The sequence below is a fragment of the Orycteropus afer genome, unplaced genomic scaffold, assembly GCF_000298275.1.
Source record: "Orycteropus afer afer isolate SDZICR_OR568_19922 unplaced genomic scaffold, OryAfe1.0 scaffold00084, whole genome shotgun sequence".
Classification (NCBI taxonomy): Eukaryota; Metazoa; Chordata; class Mammalia; order Tubulidentata; family Orycteropodidae; genus Orycteropus; species Orycteropus afer.
Genome location: NW_006921671.1, coordinates 10,503,845 through 10,521,593, shown reverse-complemented (window position 1 = coordinate 10,521,593; position 17,749 = coordinate 10,503,845). Strand labels below are relative to the sequence as shown.

Genomic DNA, 17,749 nt, shown 5'->3' with positions numbered 1-17,749 from the left:
TGATCATGGAAATGGGACAGGGCCAGTTGTACTTTGTTTCATTGTGCATGGGCTTGCTGTGAATCAGGGGCCAACTAGAAGGCAGCTACCAACAATGGTATTTATGTTAAAAGCCATTTGAGAAAAGGCAATGGATAGGAGATGAGTAAGTGGTCTTTCAAGGGCTGTGTAGAAAGTCTGAAAGCTAGAGATGTTTCCAAGTAAGAGGTGTGATACTACAGACCCAAGATAGAAAAGAACTTGGATCTCTGAGAGAGTCTATTTGAGCAGGAAAAGATAAAGAAACCAGATCTGAAAAGTAACTGAAAATGATAGGGATGTTGGGGACCAAATTTTGCATGTTTCTTTGCAGACTGAAGTTGCTGAGAGAAACATCTGGCATTGGACTGAAGGGTAGGATGACTCCAAAGAACCAAGGAAGGCTGAGCCAAACTTGGGTGTGAAAAAAGGAGGTCCTAAAAAGGACTGAACAACTCTTTAGATGAATACGAAATCACTGAGTCATTTAAGACTATGTACCTAAACTTCACGGATTTCAATTTTAATACATTTGTAAGATTCTCTTCTTCTGTAGTTAAAGAGAAGCTGTCTGGGCATGAGCTATACTGTCATGTAAATTTCAGGCATATAGTAGCACAGAAAGCTTAAAACAAGAAAAGTGTAACTTCCCATGGACATCTTATTTGGAGGTGAGGTTTCTCTAATCTTTTGAGAATGGTACCAGTAGTACTATAACCAGCTAGGTGATTGTCCTCAATCCAATGGTAGGGCGAAAGCAAAAATATCTTTCATTTATTTCTCTTTCCACTCTTCTCTCAAAACTGACCCCACTCTGTACTCCCATTAGCACATAGCAAAAGGATTATTATTATAATTATCTTACTACTAATAATAGCTCTACCCTAGAAATCAGAAAAGAGCACTATCAATCACAGAATTATATTTTCATATCCAAAATATTTTTTCCCTGTAAATCAAAGCTCTGTTATTAAACATTTAAAATATGTGTTTTCACTCTGGTTGATGTAATATTTGTAATTGCCCTGAAGTAAAATTGAAAGGAAGTTCCTAGTCATGTTATGGATAGAATGTTTTCAAAAGGAGCATGGTCAGCATTACTAACATAAAAATATACCCAAATTCCTAGTTGAGCAATGGTTAAATGTTTGGCTGCTAACCAAAAGGTGGGCAGTTTGAACCTACCAGCAGTTTCAAGGAGAAAAAAACAGGTGATCTGCTCCAGTAAAGATTACAGCTTAGGAAACCCTATGGGAACAGTTGGAACTTTCAATTGGAACCAACTCTGAGGCAACAACAACAATTCCTAAAGTATTGTTAAAATGTTGGTGATAATTGGAATTTTATAAGATCATATATTTCCATTTTCTTGGCAGGCTGGGGCAAAGAATCCTGTTGTTCGGATGTTTATTATTGACACCACTTACCCTGAACATGTAGGTCCCACAGAAGTGCCAGTTCCAGCAGTGATAGCCTCAAGGTAAATTAATCTCAGATTCTTCCCACCACTCACCAAAGTGAATTTATTACACTTTAAAATTTCTTAATCAAGGTTTATAGAGCTTTTCTATTGAGTTTATTATGTTCATGCTATAAAACAACAAAATGAAATTATAAGACAAAATTAAAATATACAACTTTGAAAATCACACAGAAGTTTCTTAAAATGATGGTTAGATATTACACTTTCCACACATATAAAGGTGACCTCAATGATCAGTCTAAGTGATACTTTCCTCAGACACTCAAATTTAAATTTGGGACTGACAGAAATAATAAAATTTATACTGGTCCTCACCTTGACTTCTTTTAAGTCTGGCCTGCTTTCTCTCAAACTTAGGTTGTAGACCTATTCTTATTACATGTGTATGATAAATAAGAAATTCAACCCTTTCCAAATATTAGCATTTTTTTTTTCCACTGGGATGTAATCTATTCTCAATTATCTGGCTGTAGAATTATCTGTTTTGGGAATAACTATAGACAGACAAGGAGCTCTGTTGGTGCAGGGCCTAAAGCATTTGACTGCTAACCAGAAGACTGGTGATTCAAACCAGTGAGTCACTCCGTAGAAGGAAGTTGGGACAATCTCCATCTGTAAAGATTTACTGTCCTGGAAACCCAGTGGGGGTCACTTTGAGTCAGAACTGACTCAATGGCAGTTGAGTTTGGTTTGGTTTGTAGACAGACAGGGACCTGAAACATTCTCACTTCCACAGCATGATGTCCTATATAGGCCTTGTTTGATGAGTCCAGTTACAGCAACTTTCCAGGCCCCACCAACCTTCCTTCCAGCTACCACCAGTCCTCTGTTGTCATTCTGTTTGACGTCGATCATGGTGAGGGATTCCCCAGATGCTGCCTATGGGCCTCCTTACTACTTCCCAGCCCCTAACAGCCCAAAAAGTCCCTGTGTCATGCAAACAGTCTATGTGCTTAGCTGCTAATCCAAAGGTTAGAGCTTTTAGTCCACCTGGAGGCATCCCAGAAGGAAGGCCTGGCAAACTACTTCTGAACCACTGAAAGCTCTGTGGAGCACAGCTCTACTCTGACACATGTGGGGGGCTCATGAGTCAGAATCCACTTAACAGCAACTGGTTTTAGCAGCTTAAGCCTTGTCTTCTCTTCTGCCTTCTGAAAGAGAGTCAGCCAGGGCCAAAGATTGATCACTAACAAGAGAAAGAACTTCATTCCAGGCCCCTGTGGGGTTTTGTCAGGGTGAATCCATTCTTGGATAATCAAACACAACTGTGATTATTAAAAATCATTTCTTATTTACCCCCCCAATCTAGTTGAAGTCAAAATTTGACTGAATACAACATATATATAAAAAAAAAAATGTCATTCTCCTTAGGGAACAAAGGAATGGTGGAAAGAACATGAGAGAAAGAGTCAAGACATGTGTCTGAGTATCTATGAGTATCTATAAAATACTAGCAATATGATAGTAAGAGCTACCATTTTTTGAGCACTCACTTTGTAGCTGGCATAGTTCTTAAGTGCTTTGCTTGTCACTTTAGTTCACATAACTAGTTGTTGATAAAACCGGGACTTGACTTAGTCTCCTTCCAGCTCTGTGGGTTCTTTTACATTGATATCCAAAATTCTGTGGTTCATTTACATTGGTATTCTCTATCTACAAGTTTATCCTTAGAGCCAAGCAATCATTGCTGCCATTCATTGACACCCAGTATGTGCCAAACACTATTTGAGTTATTTCCTATACATCATTTCTAATTATGACACTAACCCCAATTTGAACACCTGCCCATGGTCACATCTAAAACCTAGTTTCAAACACAAACCTGCCCAGAGAGAAAGTTGGCTTTTCCACCATACTGGGCTTTCTCTCAACTAATTAAAAAGTGAAAAATTGAGTTTACCTATGCAAAGTAGCCAATTTAATGCTTTTGTGTATGTGTGCAGATTGACCAGTAGCTTTGGCCTTATGCCTTAAGTTCTTTCCTAAGACATGAATTCCAAAATGGAGAGAAAACTCAAGTATGAAATAATCTCATTAGATGAATGGACTCTTTATAAGTATTTTTTAAAATTCAGCAGATATTTTTAAAGTCTCTATCTAGGAATAGGAAAGCTTTGCCTTCTTCATCTACTGAATAAATATTCTATAATAATATACATTCTTTAGAAAGCAAAAATTAGAAAATTGTTTGAATGTGATATTGACTGATGATTGTGACTTCCTGTTTTGATTTATTTGCAGTGATTATTATTTCAGTTGGCTTACGTGGATTACTGATGAACGAATATGTTTGCAGTGGCTGAAGAGAGTCCAGAATGTTTCAGTGTTGTCTATATGTGATTTTAGGGAAAACTGGCAGATATGGGACTGTCCAAAGGTAAGTATATCACCACTGTGTGTTTCTAAAGATGAAAGCATGGTAATGGAACCTTAAATATAATTAGCATTTTGCATTATAAAACCAGGGCTATAGCTCTCAACTCCTGTTTTGCAAATAAGCACTTTATATTCACAGGTGTACTATTTTTAACAAATAACTAGGATATTTCTTGTATGTATGTATATTATATATTTGAGTCACTTCAGCCTTAAAACCTCAATAGAGAAAAATAATGAAGCAATGTGACATTGAGAGAATCAGACAACTGATTCTCAATTAGGATTGAAATTTATCCTTTTGAGATTATAAGATTGACAATAAAAAGAAAAAGAAAAAAAGAAAATGAAAAGATAAGATGGGTCTATTAGGGAAATTAGAGCTCTGTACAAAAGAACCAAAGAGAAAATGAAAGTGGGGCACATTCTATTCAAGGTCAAAATTGAAAAAGAAAAATTCCCAAAGAAATGAATATAGTCAAAAGAAAGCCAAATATTTCCATTCTAAAATCAAAAGTAGACAACTGCAAACATGGCATGAAATATCAGATCAAACAATCTTGTTATCTTAAGAGAGTGTCCCCTACTGTATTAATTGTGGGGTAGAGAACTAGGCAACAATTTATTGTTGGGTTTTAATTGTTTCTTTTGCTCAAATCCAAACATAGCCTTTTGAATTAATAAGTCAGAGGATGACTTCACCAGTCTAAAACTATAAAATAAGTCTGTTCATAAGTACTCATCTTAGAGACTAAGAAATACAAAATGTTTTCTTTAAATAGGAAATTTGATGAGTATATTTCAGGAGGCTTCTAATTATGAAAAAAAAAAAGTTTCATTAAACTAAACATAGAATAAGCCTATTTTATAAAGTAAAACAAATAACAGAGCAATCAAAGTAAACAACTAAATTCCATCTAGAAATTAGGACATTATGTTTTGCAAGGAAAAAGTCATCTGAATGTGTTTGGAAATATATCAGGACTGTAATAGTCAACATAACTCAGGCTAAAAATATTTTCTAAATCACTACTGTGTCTGTAAGAGGCTTGACTAATTTTGATGGGATATGCTAGAAGCTTATTTTTATCTTGTTTATATCTTGGTATACAACGCAGACAGAAGATTTTGGCTTTAATGCAGTAAGTATCATAGGCAGAAAAAGATAGACCAATCTTGAGTATGCTGGCTAATTAGAAACCATTGATCTGATTAGTCAGTTTTGGGTGAATAAATCTTTAACAGTCTCATTGAATTTGGGTATTGGAAACTACTGCATTAATTTTCTTAGCTTGAAAACTGTAAGATTGAACATGTAGTCATAATTTTTTACTCTTATACTAGGCAGTTAAAAACTCTTATTTCTTTGGAATTTGAAATTCTAATTTATCAAAATCTGAGACAACTTTACTCCAACTGACAGAACATTTAAGATGCTCATTCAATGAATTGTGGGATTCCCTGAAATATAGATTTTAATTTATGGCCCCAAAACAAAAAGATTAAACTTAGAATACCAGGTTGGGGTAACCTTAGAATTTCTAACTGATCTCTGTTTTAAGACAAATAATCTGACAAATCCATGGGATACAATTCATATTTAAGAACAGTTCAGTGTTGAATTATTCAACCACTTTATTGATGGTTGACACATTTGCATGTTCTGGAAAAAAAAATATTTAAGGTAATGTGACCTAACAACACTTCCTTCATGTTGAAAATCATACCCAAAACAAAGAAACAAAGACAATTGGCAATAGTTATTTATAAAATACCTCTATTAGTGATATTTATTAAGAAATTGGTAGTTTCAGGAAGAAAAGTAATTCACATCATTCTTCCTTTCAAAAGGGATTTAGATTAATTTTATCTTTATGGCTAAAAATAATGGATTAAAAAGTTTCACTGTTTTTTCAAATCTTGTCTTGTTCACTCTGAGGCATTGGCTTATGCCTGTAGGAAAGAAAAGTCAAACTGTTCTTAAAATTTATTATTCCCTTGCCTTTCGTGACCTCTCGTGGTTTTCCTTCTATTTCACTGAATGTTCTTTTTCTTTCCAGCTTTTCTTCTCTGACTCCTCTAGACATCTTAGTATTATCCAAGTTCATGTATTTTCAAGGGAGGCTAACAACAAAAAAAAAAAGCCTTCAATAAGTAAGTGAGTAAATAGAGTAGAAATTTATTACGCATGTGTGTAATCATCTACTAGTGTGTCCAGGTAATGGGGGTAGGATGGGGGATGTGGTACTATTCTCCATACAGTCATTTAGGAACTCAGGCTGATGACATTTCTGTTATCGTCATTCAGTGGTTTCCAATGCTTCCAAGGTTATTCAAACCTGAGCATCAACATCTATCTGGGGACTGGAAAAAAATAGGGAAAAAAAAAGAACAGAGGGTTCTGTATGAGAGGTTTTTATAGACTAGCCCTACGAGTAGCACTTGTCACTTCTGCCCATACTCTGCTTGCTAGAACATATCATATGACAACATCAAATTGGAAGGGAGATTAGAAAATGTAGTCTAGCTGTGGCCTTAGGAAGAAAAGGAGATGGTTTGCTGATGGCCTTGAGGTTTCTGTCTCAAGTCTCTCCTTTAGATGCTTCGGATGTTTTTTGTCTACACCAGAGGTTTCTGTTACCACTTGATAGTAACTCAAATTCATTTCTAAGGATTTGAACTTTTAATTGTCTCTGACTCCATCTGCTATGCTCTATCCTCACTAGCACTACCTTAACTTCAGTCTTTGTTATTCATCTTCCAAACGTTACAAGAACCTTCCAATTAATCTCTTTGCTTCCTTCCATTTTACCCATTTCTAATCCAGTCTCTGTAACATGTGCTTAATTATATACTCCAATTGTGAATTCAAAATCCTTCAAAGGCTTTACCTACAGGCTTAGTCTTCTTAGGATGTCATAGCATTTTCTCCAAGATCTTACTGACACCTACACATCTTCCCTTATCTTCTAACTCTTCCCCATAGTGACACTTCATTTCATTCATTTTAATCTTCTGAGCTTCCCTGGTCTCTATGCTGTTCATTCTACCTAGAATGTTCTTCTTTCTCCATTTATCTGTCTTTATCTGTCCTTTTAGGCTTAGTAGATATTTGTTAAATAAATGATCGATTATAAGATGAAGAAATAAATATCACAATAAGATTCAGTGCAAATTTTAAATTTCTAGCTATTTCATAAGACTGAGAAAAGAAAGAATTTAACTTAACATCACTGTAAAATTCTTTTTTACCTACCACATCAAGTACTTAAAGGAGCTCTGGTGGCACAGTGCCTAAGGCATTTGACTGCTAACCAGAAAGCTGGTGGTTCAAACCCACCAACCACTCTGCAGAAGGAAGACAGGGCAATCTACTTCCATGAACCTTTACCACCCTCAAAAACCCAAAGAGAGTGGCTACGAGTCGGTATTGACTTAATGTCAGTGAGTTTGGTTTGGTTCAAGTGCTTAGGTTGTGCTTGTCCTTGATAGATGTGATAACTCCAAGTGACCTCACAAAAGGCCAGAATCATTGTACATCTGTAATAAGATCCAGCATTTAGATTACCCGTGTATACATGATTTTGAATATTGTAATCTTAAATGTAAGCTTGAAGTTAGTTGACTAACAACAGTACACACTGACTAGGTAGGTTAACTGGTTCAAATTATCCTGATAATATTTAGAAAAAAAAAGTCTGTCCAATACTGTACTTGATATGATCTTTGTCTTTCAGACCCAGGAGCACATAGAAGAAAGCAGAACTGGATGGGCTGGTGGAGTATGATTTTGCTATCTTTTCCTTATATTTTAATGAAACTTGACAGATTCTCAGCTATCAAAGGACTATTTGAAATATATCCAAACTGGCACTACTTGTTTTCATAGAAAAATATCAAGGTAAAAAACAGCAAGTAATTTTGTGCCAGATAATTTTAATGTTTATATTTTGACAATTCGATTGAACATAAATCATTTTCCTCATGTCTTGATTTTAATATTTTTCAAATGACTGCCTGATAGCCATACTTAATTTTATTTCTTAAATACAATAAAGACTAGTCAAAAAGGAGCACTATTCCTGATCTGCCTAAAACCATCTACATAATTTTTAGATATTTGAATCCAGGAAGAAAGAGAAAAAATAGATTGAATATCCTTTGTAATTTAAAGTCAGTCTACCTCATTAAATTTTACACAGACTTAACTGAATTTCCTATGTATATATTCATTCCAAATTTTAGATAAGTTGGTACCAAATAAAAATATATATTTTCAATTGTTTTTGATCACTTATATATGGAGTTTGGGGGTAGGTTTACTCAGTGATTTATGAGGACTCTTAGTGGGGAAAATATGCTTTAGAAGAATATTGACTATCAAATAGCCTCTGGTAGCATAGTGCCTAAGACATTTGGCTGCTAACCAGAAGGCTGGCGGTTCAAACCCAACAGCCACTCCTCGAAAGGAAGGTTGGGTAATCTACTGCTGTAGTGATACTGCCTTGGAAACCCAAGGAGGGGTCGTTATGAGTCAGGTCTGACTCGATGGCACATAACAACAACAACAACGTATGCATGTTGCCACTTATCACAAACATAAGATCCAATTAACACTTAATGGGAAATAAAGTGTATCTAGGGGCTACATCTCTGAGATTTGGATACTTTACACAAAGAAAAAAGAGACTCTTAGGACCTGGATTAATATGTAAACCCATAATATCAGGAAAATAAAGATTTCTGAAGTCATTTGTAAGATAGCACAGATTGCAGAAATCCAAGCTTAAAGTTTCTAAGGAGAAAATAAATGGCAAAATAAAAATCTTCAGATATTAAGAATGCTTTGTTGCATACTTTTCTGGATCCAAAGATTTTGCACTCTGTCTTTAGTTAAGGAGACTTTGCTTTTATTCAGTAACTAGACAGTTATGGATCAACTCATCAGCAACTGGTTAAAGATAGTTATAATCAGATAGTTATAATCTGATTACTTCATTAATTATATATAGTAAATGTAAAATGAATTCTCAAGTAGTGAAATAATGAGCCTAGATGCATAATTAGGAGCTCTGGTAGCATAGTGCCTAAGGCACTTGACTGCTAACCAGAAGGCTGGCGGTTCAAACCCACCAGCCACTCCTCGGAAGGAAGGTTGGGCAATCCTACTTCTGTAGTGATACTGCCTCAGAAACCCAAGGAGGGGTCGCTATGAGTCGGGGCCGACTCGACGGCAAACAACAACAACAAGATGCATAATTCAGGGAAAAACATAGGAAAGTCCTATTTGAGTTCACTGAACTAAATAACAAAAGAAAAAACAGCAGTATGCAGTGAATGAACAAGATTCTCTCAATTTTCTGAAGCTTGATCAGTCAGAAAGTCACTGTCCAGAAAGATATTTCATAGATAGAATTTGAAAGTTTGAGGAAATGGAATGTTAATTGAATAATTGACTCCCATTGCAAACTTTTTCCAGTAAAGAATGAAGGGAAGGAAAAATGCTTGAAAACTTACTTTAGTTGTGTTTTCATGATAATGTTAATAGAATACTATGAATAGTTAATTTTACCTATATACCAGCAATGATACAGAAGAAAAAAAAAAACCCTCTCAAAAATATTACCTTGGGAAGTCTGGGGTAAGATGGCAGAATAGGCAAATAAACTACACAGATCCGCTTCAACAAACAAAAGGGGGAACAATTAATACAGATATAGAAGATAATCCTGGAGCCCTGAGCTTTGAAAGGAAGGATACAGAAGTGGACTAAACTTCAACTAGTAGAAGAACCTGCATGAAAACTCCAAAAAAGAGACATACAGAGCTGCAGTCTGCCAGTGATCCTGACAGCACGGACAGCTTGGATATTGCCAAGTGGTGTAAGGACTTAAGAATTAACTTAAAAATCAACACTGGTAGCCAGGGGCTACCTGGAGGACTGCACTGGTGGCCCATGAATAAAAGGGGAAGCAGCAAAGAAGGCAGGCTGAGCCTTGAACTTTTGCCTGTCCAGAGAGCGCAGCCATTTTGAATGTTTACAAGCAGTTTGACCATTTTGGATATTTAAAGTGACAGCCTTCTCTCAGATTTCAGAGACCTAAGAATAGGCTCCACTTGCCAGGAACCTCAAGGACATTCCAGACTCAGAGTACTGGAAAGGTGCGATATTGCCTTTGCTACTCTTATACCTTACACCCTCTTGGTGAATGGAGGTGCAGCCATCCTTCACTCTCACCCACCTTCTGGGCTGGCAGGAATTCCATCCCAGTCTATGAGCTCTGATGGAGCTTGGGTGCCCTGCCCTACCCTGCACAGATTTTTTTTTTTTTTTCCTTTTATTTTAGTCTGATTGTTTTTGTCTGTTTTAAAATTATTTTTATTATTATCATCATTTTTATTATTATTCTTTATCCTTCCCTTCCCAGGTTCTAGTTTTCAGCATTTTCTCTCTTCCTTGTTCCTGGTTCCCATTTTTTTCTCTTTCTTGTGGTTAACCCCATTCCTTGTTTTCCTTTTTCATTTTTCCCATTTTTTTCTTCATTATTCTCCTACTCTACCTCCTTTTGCTTATTTCCCCCTCCTGAGATATTGTGGGATTTTCTTTTCTTTTGTTTTTCTTTTTTTTTGTGATTGTTCCTGTGTGTTTATGCGGTGTGTTTTTTGTCCACTTGTTTTTCCTTTTTTGATAGTTTTTCTATTGTTGTTTTTGTCTAATTGAGTGGAAGACAGCAACCATGACCATATGATGCAACCACACCCATACCTCCTGCAGCTCCACTTACTCAGTGAGAGCCACCACTTCCTTCTCCACCAATTGGCCAATGATAAATGACCACCAAGAAGAGCCTAACTCACCCTTAACTGCTCTTCACAAATAGTTAGCAGAGATCTAAATACAACAATGTCATAATGTCTCAGAGACAACAGACCATCAATGTCCACACAAAGAAGCAAGATAAACTGGTAGAAGCAAGTGAGCAGGATGCAGACCCAGAACACATCCCTGAGGAAGAAGCAGCATTGGAACTCCCTGATATGGAATTCAAAAGAATTATACTTAAGTATAGTCAAAGGATTGAGAGACAGATCAAGGAAAACACTGACAAAATTAAGGAAAACACAGACAAAACCCTAGAACAATTTCAGAAGAAAATACAAGAATAAAATGACAAAATAAATGAAAAATTAGAAACAATACAAAATCTACAGATAGAAATCCAGAAGATTAAGACTAAATTTTCAGAAATAGATAACATATTAAAAGGGCAAAGAAGTAGAATTGAAACAATGGAAGACAGAATTAATGTAATTGAAGACAAAAACCTGAATATTTCTTTGGAAAGGGATCAGTCAGAAAAAAAGATCAAAACAAAATGAAGAAAGCCTAAGGTTCATATGGGATACCATCAAAAGGAATAACCTACAAGTTTTTGGAACTGAAATTTCAGAACAGGAAGAAAAAAATAAAACCACAGAGAATATTGTCAAAGATTTGTTGGAGGAGAATGTCCCTGATGAAAGCCGAGAATATATCCATTCAAGAAGTCCAACAAACCCCAAACAGGATAGACCCCAAAAGAAATTCACCAAGACATATCATCATCAAACTCACCAAAACCAAAGACAAAGAATCCTGAAAGCAGCACAGGAAAAATGAAAAGTTACCTACAAATGGCAACCAATAAAACTAAGCTCTGATTTCTCAGCAGAAACCATGCAAGTGAGAAAGCAATGGGATGGTATATATAAAACCCTGAAAGATAAACATTTCTAATCTAGAATTATATACCTGGCAAAATTGTCCCTCAAATAAGATGGTAAAATTAGAACATTTTCAGATAAGCAGAAATTAAGTGAATTTGTTAAAACCAGACCAACCTTACAAGAGATGCTAAAGGGAGTCCTTAGGACAGAGAACCATCAACAACTGACTATTAACACACATGATGACATAACCCAGAAACCAACCCAGTTATGGAAGTATACAAAGTAAATAAGCCTACAAGAGTATAAACAGGGAACCTGAGACATCGATTGGAAAATGAGGATAACTGCAAACCAAAAAGAGGAAAAAAATTGTGTAGTTACAGAACTTCTAAATGGTGAGGAAGTCAAGACAATAGCAAGATAGAACAGACTGTTCTAAAATTGGGAAGGAAATTATAAATCACAGGGTAACCTCAAAGAAAAATGATAAACCTTCACATCACAATAAAAAAGAAGACAAGCACAAATATTTAGCAGATACTAAAACAATTGGAACAAAGGAAGTGATAACACGATTCATAAACAAAATGAGCTCGACACAGAAAATTACATGGAATAAAGAAATCAGCAACACCACGAAAAAACACATAACAAAATGACAGCAACAAATTCATACTTGTCAATAATTACATTCAATGTCAATGGATTAAATGCATGACTCAAGAGATGGAGAGTGGCAGACTGGATAAGAAAACATATCCCATCAATATGCTGTCTACAAGTAACACACCTTACTAACACAAAAATAGACTAAAAATCAAAGCTTGGAAAAAGAGATATCAAGCAAATGGCAACCATAAAAGAGCAAGAGTGGCGATATTAATTTCTGATAAAATTGACTTTAAGACAAACACCACCATACGAGACAAGTAAGGACATTATGTCATGACTAAAGGATCAATTGAACAAGAGGACATAACCATAATAAATATCTATGTACCCAGTGAAAGAGCCTCAAAATACATAAATCAGACTTTAACAGAATTGAAAAGACAAATAGTTGTCATACTAAAAGACAACCAAACTCACTGCCATTGAGTTGGATCTGATTCATGGCGACCCCCTCCTTGGGTTTCCAAGGCAGTATCACTACGGAACTAGATTGCCCAAACTTCCTTCTGAGGAGTGGCTGAGGGGTTTGAACCTTCTAGTTAGCAATCAAATGCCTTAGGCAGTATGCCACAGGAGCTCCCCCAGAGTCATAGTAAGAGACTTCAATACACCACTTTCAATGAAAGATAGTACAACTGGAAAGAAACTCAACAAAGACACAGAAGAACTAAACAATACAATCCACCGACTTGACCTTACAGACATCTACAGAGCACTTCACCCAGAAACAGCACACTATACATTCTTTTCCAATGTACATGGAACATTCTCCATGATAGACCATATGTTAGGCCACAAAGCAAGCCTTAATAAATTTAAAATCATTGAAATACTGAAAAGCATCTTCTCAGATCACAATGCTATAAAATTAGAAATCAACAATAGGTAAATTGACAGAAAAAGAGCAAACACATAAAAATTGAATAACACATTCCTTGAAAATGACAGGGATCAATGTGACACCACATGTTACGGTGTTCTCCCTGCACCAGACGCGAGGGACAGACGTTCATGATGAACCAGACTGCTATGCCCGCTGGCCCATCTTCTCTCGTCCCCACCTGTGGGCTGTGCATGAAAGGCAGGGGTGCAGACTCCAGCCTGATCCTGCTAGCCCCCTGCCTCAGGGCAATGGTGGTGGGGTTCTCTGACCTGAGCAACCATCCTCTTGCTCGCTCTGGCCTTGTGCCTTGAGTTGGGCCTTCCCCATGGTGGGGAGGGCCCTTTCCACCTGCTGCACTGTGCATCTCCCAAAGCATGCGAGTGCATCTAAGCCAGCCCTTTGGCGGTACCCCTGGAGCACTCCAGGTTGCTCATCATGTGCCCGAAGCTGAGTGGCAGTGTTGTTCCAGTTCTCAGCTCAGCCCGGCCATCCTATCACTGCTGGCGCATGTGGGTGTGTTCATGTGTGTGCCTATGTGTGCTTCTCCAGAGGAGAGGCATGACAAGAAGGGGGATTGAGTCGGTAAGAGAGGGGCATGCCTCGCGGGATGCCCAAGCCTTCCTACCGTGTGCCGGTGCCTCTTGGGAAGCCATTCTTCCCCCTGACAGGTTGCATGTGCCCAGTGCACACGGAGGACCTGTGTGGGGCATGTGGGAGCCGGGATGCTGGAGCCCATGTGCCATGTGTCAGTTGATGATGTGAAGTTGCCCTTTTTTTGGGGGGGTCTCAGTCACATAGTTGTGGCTGGGCCCTGGAGGGTCACCCCCAGAGACCGACCTAGAGCCCAGACCCCTCTGTGGGAAGAGTCCGGGGGTGGTGAGCCTCCCTTGGTTAAGCTTCCTTGGCCATAACCCATGCTTGTGCTGCAGTCTGGCCCTTTTCCCTGTTTTCTTCCTTGAGAACGTTATAAGAGGAAGGCAAAAAAAAAAAAAATTGAATAGGTAATAGAATAAATAAAAGTGAAATTAAAAAATTCCTTGAATCAAATGAGAATGAAAACACAACATACAAAAATCTTTGGGACACAGCAAAAGCAATGATCAGAGGCCAATTTATATCAATAAATGCAAACACCAAGAAAGAAGAAAGAGCCAAAATCAACACTTTAGCCCAACATGTCCAACAATTAGAAAAAGAACAGCAAAAAAAAAAAAAGAAAGAAAGCCTACAGTCATTAGAAGAAAAGAAATAATACAGATACAAGTAGAAAGAAATGAAACAGAAAATAGAAAGATTAAAAAATCAACAAGACTAGAAGTTGGTTTTTTGAAAAGATTAGTAAAGTTGACAAACCACTGGCAAATTTAACAAAGGAAAAGAGTGAGACAATACAAATAACATGAATAAGAAACAAATTGGGTGATGTTACAACAGAACCAACAGAAATTAAAAAGATAATATCAGAATACTATGGAGAACTATACTCCAACAAAGTTGAAAATCTAGGAGAATTGAACAGATTTCTAGAAACATACTATTTAACTAAACTAACACAGACTGAGGTAGAAATTTGAATGGACCCATAACAAAAGAAGAAATTGAACAGGTCATCAAAAAATTACAAAAAAAAAAAGCCCTGGCCCAGACAATTTCACTGGATAATTCTACAAAACATTTGGAGAACTGACACCAAACCCACTCAAACTGTTCCAGAACATAGAAAAGGATAGAGTCCTCCCAAATTCATTTCATGCAGGAAACATAACCTTGATACCGAAAACAGGCAAAGACATCAATAGAAAGAAAAACTACAGACCTGTATCTCTCATGAATATAGATGCAAAAACCTTCAAAATCCTAGCCAATAGACTCCAACAACATATCAAAAAAATAATTCATTATGATCAAGTGGGGTTCATACCAGGTATACAAGGATGGTTCAACATTAGAAAAAAAATCAATGTCATCCATCACATAAATAAAACAAAGGAAAAGAACCCCATGATCATATCATTTGATGCAGAAAAGGCATTTGATAAAATCCAACACCAATTCCTGATAAAAATTCTCAGCAAAATAGGAATAGAAGGGATATTCCTCAACATAATAAAGAGCATGTATGCAAAACCAACAGCCCACATTATTCTTGATGGAGAAAGACTGAAACCAGTCCCCTTGAGAACAGGAATCAGACAAAGATGCCCTCTACCACCACTTCTATTCAACATTGTATTGAAAGTCCTAGCTAGGGCAGTAAGGCAAGAAAGGGAAATCAAAGATATTCACATTGGTAAGGAAGAAGTCAAACTATCCCTATTTGCTGATGATATGATTCTATACCTAGAAAACCCAAGAGACTCAGAAAAAAACTACTGAAACTAATTGAGAGATTTAGCATCATGGCAGGATACAAGATCAACATACAAAAATCAGTTGGATTCCTCTACACCAGCAAAGAGATTGCTGAAAAGGAAATAAGGAAATCAATACCATTTACAATACCAAAAAAAAAAAAAAAACTCACTGCCATTGAGTCGGATCCAACTCACGGCGACCCCTCCTTGGGTATCTGAGGCAGTATCACTATGGAAGTAATTGCCTAATCTTTCTTTCAAGGAGTGGCTGGTGAGTTTGAACCGCCAGCCTTCTGGTTAGCAGTCAAATGCCTTAGGCACTACACCACAAGAACTCCCACCATTTACAATAGCTACCAGAAAAATAAAATATTTGAGAATAAATCTCACTAGGGACACAAAAGACCTGTACAAAGAAAACTACAAAACACTACTTCATGAAACCATAAGAGATCTACATGAATGGAAGAACATACCATGCTTGTGGATAGGAAGATTGAACAAGATGAAAATGTCAATTCTAACCAAAGATCTATACATCCAGTGCAATCCCAATCCAGATCCCTTCAACATTCTTTAAGGATATGGAAAAACCAATCACTAATTTTATATGGAAAGGAAAGGAAGATAAGCAAAACACTACTGAAGAAGAACAAAGTAGGAGGTCTCGCACTGCCAGATCTCAAAACTTACTATACAGCCACAGGAGTCCGAACTGCCTGGTATTTGTACAACAGACCCATAGGCCAGTGGAACAGAATTGAGAACCCAGAAATAGATCCATCGACCTATGGTCAGCTGATTTTTGACAAAGAGCTGCAATCCATTACATAAGAAGAGATTGTCTGTTTAACATACAGTGCTGGCAAAACTGGATATCCATTTGCAGAAAAATTAAATAAGATCTGTACTTCACAACATACACAAAAAACTAACTCCAGATGGATCAAAGGCTTAAATGTGAAACCCAAAACTATAAAGTTCCTCAAGGAAAAATTAGGGGCAAATTTAGAAGCCCTAATATATGGCATAAACAGACTATCAAGCATAACTCAAAATGCACAAACAGCAGAAGATAAACTAGATGAATGGGATCTTCTAAAAATTAAATTTTTATGTGCTTCCAAAGACTTCTCCAGAAGAGTCAAAAGAGAACCTACAGATTGGGAAAAAATATTTGGCAATGACATATCTGACAAGGGACTTATCTCTAAAATTTATAGAAAACCCCAATACCACAACAACAAAAAGACAAACAATCCAATTAAGAAATGGGCAGAAGACATGAACAGACACTTCACCAAAGAGGACATTCAGGTGGCCAACAAACACATGAAGAAATGTTCATGATCATTAGCCATAGAGAGATGCAAATCAAAGCAACGTGAGACACAATCTTGCCCCAGCACTAACAGCAAAGTTCAACAGGACAGAAAATAACAAATGTTGGTGAGGATATGGAGAGATTGGAACTTTCATACACTGCTGATGGAACTGTCAAATGTTACAGCCACTGTGGAAAGCAGTATGGTGATTCCTTTAAAAGTTGGAATTAGAAATATCATTTGACCCAGCAATCCCATCACTAGGTATATATCCTAAAGAAGTGAGAACCAGGACAAGAGCAGATATATGCAACCCATGTTCATCCAGCACTATTTACAATAGCAAAAAGATGGAATCAAAGTAGGTGCCCATTAACAGAAGAATAGATAATCAAACTATGGTACAGTCACACAATGGAATACTATGCAATACTAAAGAATAATGTAGAATCTGAAAACCACCATGTAACATAGATGAACTTGGAAGACATTATGCTGAGTGAAATAAGTCAATCACAGAAGAACAAGTATTGTAGCAGTTCATTATTGTTTATATATGGAAGGAAACTTTCTTTGTTGGTTACAAGAGAGGGGAGGGAAGGAAACACTGCAAAAGTCAATGTGTATATTCAAAAATTAAATATATATATATATATTCAACCACACACACACACATACACAAAATGCTGCAGGTATGAGATTTTTTTTTTTTTTAAATGTGATACCTTAAAATATTTTGTGACCAAGACTCTATATCTTCATGATTAAGACAACACAGAATTAGCTGTTGTCTTTCGGGCTGTGGAGTGAGGAGACATTGGAAAGAGGTCGTTAAACTTCCTGCCATTGTCAGACCCGACTCATAGTGACCCCTCCTTGGGTTTCCGAGGCAATTTCACTACAGAAGTAGATTGCCCCATCTTCCTTC

General features: G+C 36.9%; 1 protein-coding gene across 1 annotated transcript in view; it reads left to right on the top strand.

The window, feature by feature from the left end:
- The window catches only part of LOC103197855 (fibroblast activation protein alpha), a 127,379-nt gene that overhangs the window by 69,003 nt on the left and 40,627 nt on the right, over nt 1–17,749 (top strand). The window contains exons 10-12 of the mRNA XM_042781075.1: nt 1,395–1,498; nt 3,743–3,878; nt 7,615–7,659. Coding sequence (XP_042637009.1) covers nt 1,395–1,498; nt 3,743–3,878; nt 7,615–7,659 — 285 coding nt within the window. The remainder of the gene's footprint in view (nt 1–1,394; nt 1,499–3,742; nt 3,879–7,614; nt 7,660–17,749) is intronic.